Source organism: Carcharodon carcharias (genome assembly GCF_017639515.1).
Source record: "Carcharodon carcharias isolate sCarCar2 chromosome 38 unlocalized genomic scaffold, sCarCar2.pri SUPER_38_unloc_4, whole genome shotgun sequence".
NCBI classification, from domain to species: domain Eukaryota; kingdom Metazoa; phylum Chordata; class Chondrichthyes; order Lamniformes; family Lamnidae; genus Carcharodon; species Carcharodon carcharias.
In genome coordinates this window covers 964,741-974,824 of record NW_024470808.1, presented here as the reverse complement: position 1 = coordinate 974,824, position 10,084 = coordinate 964,741, and the positions used below count along the sequence as shown (strand labels likewise).

The 10,084-nt window shown below is 47.4% G+C and overlaps 1 protein-coding gene across 1 annotated transcript; it reads left to right on the top strand.

Annotated features, from left to right (window-relative positions):
* The first annotated feature begins 236 nt into the window (after positions 1 to 236).
* LOC121274834 lies at positions 237 to 8,250 on the top strand. Its single transcript, XM_041182200.1, has 2 exons — positions 237 to 440; positions 6,025 to 8,250. Exon 2 carries the CDS (start codon positions 6,369 to 6,371, stop codon positions 7,761 to 7,763), a length of 1,395 nt encoding a protein of 464 aa, XP_041038134.1. The 5' UTR covers positions 237 to 440; positions 6,025 to 6,368; the 3' UTR covers positions 7,764 to 8,250.
* Positions 8,251 to 10,084: the final 1,834 nt, after the last annotated feature.

Sequence of the window (10,084 nt, the reverse complement as noted above, 5' to 3'; positions counted from 1 at the left end):
GAATCTGTGAACGATAGATTGGAATATGAAAACTTTGGTTCGGAATGTGGGAACGATAGATTGGAATATTACAACAATGGATCAGAATATGAGAATGATTGATGAGACTATTGTAATATAAGGGGTTAACATGGTGTCCCAATACATGCAAGATTGGATCCAGGCACCAGTTGACCTTGAACACAAGACGTTGCTAAGAGACTTCCTGTTATCTACTGAAGGGAGTCGGAGCCGAAACCGCATGGGAACAATGCCCAGTACTAAACAATGTGTTGGACGAGTGCCCAACGCGGACTCAGTGAACTCGGCAAGTAGCGCATATATAAGCCTGGAAAGTCCCCAGTTCGGGGAGTCTGCTCCGGGTTAAGCTAATCGCCGAGCGTGGGTCACGGGCGGCACCTCCGCAGAACTGACGGCTCCCAGTTCCAGTAATTCGTGGAGTAAGTATATAGCCAATTATGCCAGACCCGTTGTGAGTATCGGACCTGGTTTCTATCCTATGTAGGCTAGGTAGGAAACAAGCAAAATAAAATAATATTATCCTAGCAAGCTAGTCTCCTGTTCTTTGTTTCCGCATCAAACTACCCGCCTGCGAACCTGATCCTCATAATTTCTTAGAACATTTTGGCGTAGTCGGCAGGATCAATCGCAATTGAGGAGGGATTTTGATGCGAAACAATGTTTGGGAAAAGGAATAAGAAACCAGAAGGGCAGGCCGAGGCGGTTGCGGTCCCAGGATGGCAAGGGCCGTGGCATAGTGTAGCGGCCTGTTTGCGGAAGGGTGGGGGGCGACCGGAAAACTGGGAGGCCGAAGGCGTAGGAACCACCCCAGGGTCGCTGCTGTCCACCCTTGAGAAAATCCCGGTCCCCTCAAGGAACCCCTTGCCAGGGATCCAGAGGCGGATGTGGGCTTGTGCGGCGGCTTGTAAGCAGCAGTCTGACAGGCGTCAGAAGTTGGAGGCTGAAATAGCAACCCTTAAGCATGAGCAGGGGCTCAGTAGCGGGGATGCCTCCGTGTTAAGACAAGAAATTATAAAACTAAAGGCAGAAATAGCAGCACTAACGGAATTAGCGGGGCGGGCGATCACACATTTGTCGTCTAGTAAGCGGAAGAGTGAGCGAAAGCGCCCGCGCTCCGTGAACCCCACTCAAATAAGGGCGTTTGTGGCACAGCTAAATAATGGGGACGGCTGGGATATTGACCACTGGGACGGGAATATATGGGGGGACTCGGATGATCAGTACGAAGATGAGCTGCCACCCCAGGTGCGAGCGAATCCGGTCGTCCGGAGAAAACAGGTTCAGAGACGGCCTCCTGTTAGGTTTGAAGTGTTGTTGGATGATGAGGGAAATCCCCAACGAAACGAGCGAGGCGAGCCTATCCATCATGAGATCCCCCAGTTGCAACCTCCTCCGGAATTCTCCGAGTTAACGGAGGATTTTACTACGGAGGAAGTATTATACATTACTCAAAAGACCCGCCGAAATCCTGGGGAGCCCATTGAATTGTGGTTGGTGAGGCTTTTGGAAGAAGGAGGACAGCAAGTCCAGGTAGACTTTCAGGATGCGCCTAAATTTGGGGGATTGGCCAAAGATGCGGCAATAGACCTGGCATATAGACGACAGGCCAAAGATATGGTAGGGGAGAGGGGTACGGGGACTCTGTTCGGGATGTACACCCGAGCGGTAGCAGAACAATACCCGTTCCCGTCTGACTGGCCACCCCTGGAAGGAATGTGGACCACGATTAAGGAAGGAATACAAAGATTGACCCGGCTATGTGTACGGGATGCCTTGTTGTTAGGAGTCTTGGATGAGGTAGAAAATGTCAACGTGAGCAAACAAGCCAGGGATCACCTGGTAAAAACGGCTCCCCCACATTATAAGCCGTTACTACTTACCATAATGTTGAGTGGCAAAGGAGAAACGTTGGGGGAGGCTCGGAGTATGATGCGGGAGATGGGAGGACTGGGAGACTGGGGGGCGCAGGGCCGGGGTAATAATGGGACTAGGGAGGGACGTCGCTCGGAAACTCGAGGTGACTCTAGATCCAACCCCAATCAAGGAGCCAACCCCGGACCCTCCCGCCGAGCCCTATGGCAAGCGTTGATGCAAGCACAAGTCCCGGTTGCGGACGTTGATGGGAGACCCACGAGAGAGCTGCAGGAAATGTGTAAACGAAAGGGACTTAAAGTGTCCAGGGTAGAAACTGAGGCCCGTGAACCACGGGTGACGGCAGAGGAATTGGTAGAGCTACTAATACAGAAATGCCAGTTCAGGGAGGCGGGGAACGTTGCTTCAGATAGAGGGAAAACCCCCACCCGACCGCAATGGGAGTCCTCCGAGGAGGAGGAAGGAGAGGTGACAACCCCTTACAGGGAATGTTGCAAGGTAGACCGGCGCACTCGCAATGCGAATAAGAAGGGGAAGAATAAGAGAGGAAGGGGTGCTAAACGCCTGTACCCGGCGTTGTCAGAAGAGGACGAGTGGGAGGACCAATAGGGATTGGGCCAAGCCCCGAAGATTTGCCCACAAACGAGCCAATGGTCGGCCGATGACATCAGACCACATGTGGCGGTGACCATTTATTGGCGCAAATCTGTTCAGACGGTTATGGCTCTAGTGGACACTGGGGCGGAGGCCACCCTAATCCATGGAACTCCCCATAAGTTTAAAGGAACCCCAGTCACATTAGTGGGATTGGGAGGAAACTTAATAGAAGGAAAAATGGTGCAATTACCCTTAGGGATAGGGGCAATGCCGATCAGGACCCATTCGGTAATCATAACACCGGTCCGCGAGTGGATCCTAGGAATGGACGTGTTGGCAGGGCTAACCTTATACCTGCGACACGGCAAATTTGAATTTGGAACCTTAATCCATTGTCGCACGGTATTGGTGGGAAAAGTGAAAATGGACCCCTTTCCCATCCCAATAGCCGAAAAGGTGATCAGCCTGCGACAGTATAGAATTCCTGGTGGGCACAAAGAGATCTCCGCCACCATTAAGGAATATTTAGAAGCGGGGGTACTAAAAACGTGTTCGACTGCTTGGAATAACCCGTTGTGGCCGGTCCGTAAGGCTGATGGATCCTGGCGGATGACGGTGGACTATCGGCAATTGAACCGCCATACCCCTGCCCTGACGGCGGCGGTACCTGACGCCGTTACCATTATAGGACGAATACAACATCACCCTGGTACTTGGTACGGAGTGATCGATTTAGCTAATGCCTTTTTTACTATCCCAATCCCCGAAGATAGACAGGAACAGTTTGCCTTCACGTGGGAAGGTAGACAGTTCACATTCACACGGTTGCCTCAAGGCTATCTGCACAGCCCCACTATATGTCATAGGATAGTGGCGGAACATTTGGCAAGGTTCGAAGTGCCGGACCATGTAATGGTCTCCCACTACATTGACGATATAATGATACAAGGTAGTGGGCAGGCCCAGATACAAACACTGTTGGACGCATTAGTCCAACACATGAAGGGGTACGGATGGGAAATCAACCCGGCAAAGATACAAGGGCCTTCCCAGACTGTGAAGTTCCTGGGGATAATTTGGAATAAAGGGGAACGAGAAGTTACCGAGAAGGCCAGGGATAAAATTCAGGCCTTCGCAGTTCCTCACACGCAAAAGGACGTACAGCAATTTATCGGACTATTTGGCTTTTGGAGGCAACATATACCACATTTGGGACAGATACTGAGACCATTATACCAAATTACCAGGAAGAAGGCAGAGTTTGAATGGACTAACAACCATCAACTCGCCTTCGAGATGGCCAAACAAGCGATACAGCAGGCTGTATCCCTAGGAAAAATACAGTCAGGACCGGTCGAATTGCAGGTTTCGGCACAGGGAGACTATGCAAATTGGAGTCTATGGCAAAAACAAGGACGCGTAAGGAAGCCGTTGGGGTTTTGGTCTCGTAAACTACCCCCGGCGGGGGGGAGGTACACCCCCTTTGAGAAACAACTGTTGTCCTGCTACTGGAGCTTGGTGGAAACCGAGGCCCTGACAGCGGGACACGAAGTAATTATGAGAACGGCTATACCCATTCTCCCGTGGGTAATGAGTGATCCCACTACACATAGGATAGGGACGGCCCAAGAAAGTAGTATCATCAAATGGAAATGGTATGTGTCAGAAAGGGTGAAGACTGGGCAGAAGGGGGTGTCAGTCTTACATGAGCAAGTGGCGGAGGCCCCTGAGGGAGGGGAAGTGAGATTCGAGGTGATTGAATACACAGAATCACCTGTGAAACTTGGGAAAAGGTACGATGAGCTGACGTCGGAAGAGCAAGCCACTGCTTGGTTCGTGGACGGCTCGGCTCAATGGAAGTCAGGACGGCGTAGGTGGAAGGCCGCTGCGTATAATCCAAAGCAAGGGATTACATTGGAAGAATTGGGAGAGGGTAAGAGCAGCCAGTGGGCCGAGCTCAAGGCGGTGCATATGGTAATCATGCAGGCCGGAATTATTGGGGTACACCTATTTTCCGATTCATGGTCAGTAGTTAACGGGATGACTCAGTGGATGCCGACATGGCAGGCCAATCAGTGGATGATCCAAAGTCGGGAAGTATGGGGTAGGCCGCTGTGGGAGGAAATTTGGGAGAAGGCCCAGCATTTAAGGATATTTATCACACACGTGGACGCCCACACGTCCCGAAATGACGCAGAAGCCCTCCATAACCGATATGTTGACGGCATAGTTCGAGCTATGGTAATACAGAGGGACACCTCGGTGGACCTAGCCAGATGGGCACACCAAAAGGCTGGGCATTGGGGGGTACAAGGGACTCTACAATGGGCCCGGGATCGGGGTATAGACCTGCTGGTAGACGATGTAAAAACCGCAGTGAATCAGTGTGAGCAATGCCAACACCAAAGACAGGGAGTGCCTCAGCATATGATGGGGCACATTCACCGAGGAGAAGGCCCCGGCCAAAGCTGGCAGATGGACTTCGTGGGCCCATTGCCCACGTCCCAGGGATGCAGGCACATTTGCACAGCAGTGGACACCATGTCTGGGGTCCTGGTGACCCATCCTTGTCGCCATAATAATCAGCAGGCAACCCTGCGATGTTTAGATATGATAGAACAATTCTATGGGATGCCTATGCAGGTCCAGAGCGACAACGGTTCGCACTTTACGGGAGGGCGGATAAAGCAATGGTGCAACGATAATCATGTCGAATGGATATACCATGTGCCGTATCATCCGCAAGCAGCAGGACTGATTGAACGGATGAATGGGATCTTGAAGTCCTCTCTTCGGAAGGCGGGGGGGGCGAATGATTTGACAAATTGGAAAAAGAACCTCATCCGAGTTGTAAAACAAATTAACAATCGTCCATTGGGGAATGGAGTTACACCCTTAAATAGGATGATAAAGGTATGTGACACGCCCGAGGCGCGTCCCATTAAAATGTGGAAATTCGATGCGGAAGCGGAACTGCCAGTCCGGGCCACCCCGGCATCAGCGGGGCTTGATTTGCGGGCCTTGACTACCCGGACGTTGGTGCCCCAAGTGCCAACGGCAGTTAAAACCGGCTTGGGATTAGTTTGCCCTTCCGGGACTTATGGACACATTCTCCCACGATCTGGGTTATCACTGAAAGGGATCGATGTCATGGGTGGAGTTATTGACGCAGACTATCAGGGAGAGATTGGGGTTATCCTAGTCAACATCACCACCGAGCCCTACGTGGTTAATAAGGGGGATAAGATCGCCCAATTGGTAATTAAACCTTGTGACATGTCCACTGTGGAGGAGACGGGGGCCCCTACGAAAATAACCGAACGGGGAACGGGAGGTTTCAGATCCACTGATGTAAAGGGGGCTAAAGTTTGGGTACGCCAGCCAAATGGCCCTCCAAAACCGGCAGAAATAATCGCCCAAGGGAAGGATAGTTTGGTGACAATAATGTATCCAGGGGACTCAGCCTGGCATAATGTGCCGGCAAACCAATGCTACCTCCGAGAAACATGAGCCCACGTCTTCTCGTCACCATAGATCCGGATCATGGCATGGTGGTGGGCCCTGAATGTGCTATGGACTGTTGGAATCCTGGGTCGGAGTATGTCAAGACCCGGGTCGGAAGAAACGAAACACAATGCTGGTGCTCTGGGACAGATCGTCAGCTGGGAAGCCAGTGACCAAGAGCGAAGGCAGGACAATTTTACGTGCCCCTCCGGACAACGATGTGACATTATGACTATCACCAGCAATTGCACGTTGTATCGATGCAAGGGCAGCTTTGAGGATGCAAACACAACAGTGGCCCCGGGCTGCGCACTGACCATTCACACCCGGGTGAATATGTGTTCCGAAGGACAGTGTCATGAGGGTGGTATTGAATGGACTATTATTACCGCCAACGACGAAATGAGGATTACCAATGGGACGCCAATCACTGGCAGAGGCCCAATGGACTGGTTAATCAGGGGAGAGTCTGGCATCCCAAAACATCAACCACCTTCCGACTGCCAGTCATACCCGAATGTAACCCTAAACGGCGACGACGGGCATGGTACGATACCTTGTTAGGAGGGGCAGGGACAGTAATGGGGATATCCAATGCTATAGACTCTGAAGTGACCCGTACTAAATTATCCAGTACGGGGCAAGCAACTGCACAAGGCCTGTACACTATTGGCCGATGGATGCCGTCGGCCATGATGACGCAGGAAGAGACTGCACGAATTTTGCTGCATTCCTTAAAATGGGAATTGGACGTGTGGGATTCGACTCAACGGCTGTTCCAAAATTTTACTGTACAGATGAACTGGACAATTTGCGGTATCCAAATGCTGCATGCACATTTGCAAAAAGAACGATTTTTACGAATAGTCACTTCGCCTAATGTTCAGGCCTGGCGAGGGGTGTGGAACGTATCTGAGAAATTATGGATGAACACCGATCCGGACAAAACATGGTGTAATGCAACGCTGTGTAAAGGACATTTTGTAACCTTGAATGTAACTGATTTTGTGACGGTGTGCCGATATTACGTATTGCCGGTCATTACATCTGATGGATATTACTTTCTCAAAACAAAAGGGAATTGGTTCAGTCCGGACACCAATCTTACCTATGACTTGTCCGCGTGTGAGCAGGCGGATCAAGGAAAGGCCTGTCTGTTGATGGATCGATATCGAGACCCGTGCCTTACAGAAGACACGGCTTTGTGTGAATGGATGATTGAGGCACCCCGAGATATGATGTGGCAGATTGGTCCCCATACGCTCTGTGTGGCCACTAGTCATGCCCATGCCTTACTCCCGACGACCCCTTTTTCAGGTTGCCTTACTGGCATCTATCGATGGCGGTGGCAGAACCATACTTACCTATTGACCAATTACAGCGGAACGCAACACCTCACCACTATGCAGTGGCAGGTATGGCTGCACCCTTGGAGTATCTCGCTAGAGCGTTTTAAACAGGCCCTCGATCGCTCGGAAGAGCTAAAGCAGATATTGCGACAACATCAAATCAATGTTACCCGGGTGACTGTGTCCACCTTTATACATGGCCAAAAGGTAATACACGCTGCTCATGTAGTAGAGGTGGAATCCGCCCATCACTGGTGGGATCTGTTCAATGGGCTGTCAACTACGGCACGACGTTCCCTATTTCCTCCGTTGTTCATTTTAATCGGAGTTTTAGTGATTCTGACCTGTTGTAATATACTGACCTGTACGTATGTTTGCCGTGTGCGGCAGCAACTGGAACAAAACATGTACATGTTATAACAATGTATTGCTTATTATTATGTATTTGTATAATCGTTACATGTATTGGGCCAATCAGTGGAATGTAATATAAGGGGTTAACATGGTGTCCCAATACATGCAAGATTGGATCCAGGCACCAGTTGACCTTGAACACAAGACGTTGCTAAGAGACTTCCTGTTATCTACTGAAGGGAGTCGGAGCCGAAACCGCATGGGAACAATGCCCAGTACTAAACAATGTGTTGGACGAGTGCCCAACGCGGACTCAGTGAACTCGGCAAGTAGCGCATATATAAGCCTGGAAAGTCCCCAGTTCGGGGAGTCTGCTCCGGGTTAAGCTAATCGCCGAGCGTGGGTCACGGGCGGCACCTCCGCAGAACTGACGGCTCCCAGTTCCAGTAATTCGTGGAGTAAGTATATAGCCAATTATGCCAGACCCGTTGTGAGTATCGGACCTGGTTTCTATCCTATGTAGGCTAGGTAGGAAACAAGCAAAATAAAATAATATTATCCTAGCAAGCTAGTCTCCTGTTCTTTGTTTCCGCATCAAACTACCCGCCTGCGAACCTGATCCTCATAATTTCTTAGAACAACTATTTAAACAATGGATTGGAAACGGAGAACGATAGATTGGAATATTAGAAAAATGGATCAGAATCTGAGAACGATAGATTGGAAATTTACAACAATGGATCAGAACGTGAGAACGGTAGATTGGAAATTTACAACAATGGATCAGAATGTGAGAACGATAGATTGGAATATTACAACAATGGATCGGATTCTCAGAACGATAGATTGTAATACTACAACAAGGGATCAGAATCTGAGAATGATAGCTTGGAATATTACAACAATGGATCAGAATGTCAGATCAATAGATTGGAATATTACAACAATGGATCAGAATCTGAGAAGAATTGATTGGAAAATTACAAAAATGGATCAGCTTCTGTGAACGATAGATTGGAATATTATAACAATGGATCAGGATCTGAGAACGATAGATTGGAATATTACAACAATGGATAGGAATCTGAGAAAGATAGATTGGAATATTACAACACTGGATCAGAATCTGAGAACGATAGATTGGAATAGAACAACTATGGATCAGAATTTGAGAATGATAGATTGGAATATTACAACAATGGAACAGAATCTGTGAAAGATAGATAGGATTATTATAACAATGGATCAGAATCTGAGAATAATAGATTGGAATATTACAACAATGGATCCGAATGTCAGATCAATAGATTGGAATATTACAACAATGGATCAGAATCTGAGAAGAATTGATTGGAAAATTACAAAAATGGATCAACATCTGTGAACGATAGATTGGAATATTATAACAATGGATCAGGATCTGAGAACAATAGATTGGAATATTACAACAATGGATAGGAATCTGAGAAAGATAGATTGGATTATTACAACACTGGATCAGAATCTGAGAACGATAGATTGGAATAGAACATTATGGATCATAATTTGAGAATGATAGATTGGAATATTACAACAATGGAACAGAATCTGTGAAAGATAGCTAGGAATATTATAACATTGGATCAGAATCTGAGAACAATAGATTGGAATATTACAACAATGGATCAGAATCTGAGAATGATAGATTGGAATATTACAACAATGGATCAGAATGTCAGATCAATAGATTGGAATATTACAACAATGGATCAGAATCTTAGAAGTATTGATTGGAAAAGTACAAAAATGGATCAGCATCTGTGAACGATAGATTGGAATATTATAACAATGGATCAGGATCTGAGAACGACAGATTGGAAATTTACAACAATGGATTAGAATCTGAGAACGATAGATTGGAATATTTCAATTTTGGATCAGAATCAGAGAACGGTCGATTGGAATATTAAAATAATGGATTGGAATCTGAGAAAGATAGATTGGAATATTAAAACTATGTTTCAAAATCTCATATCGAAAAATTGGAATATTACAACAATGGATTAGAATCTGAGAACGACAGATTGGAATATTACAACTATGGATTAGAATCTGAGAACAATAGATTGGGATATTACAACAATTGATCAGAATCTGAGAATGATAGATTCGAATATTACAACAATGGATCAGAATCTGAGAACAATAGATTGGAATATTAGAAGAATGGAACAGAATCTGTGAATAATAAATTGGAATATTTGAAGTATGGATCAGAATCTGAGAGCAATAGATTGGAAGATTACAACTATGGATCAGAATCTGAGAATGATAGATTGGAATATTACAACAATGGATCAGAGGCTGAGAATGATAGATTGGAATATTACAGCAATGGATCAGAATCT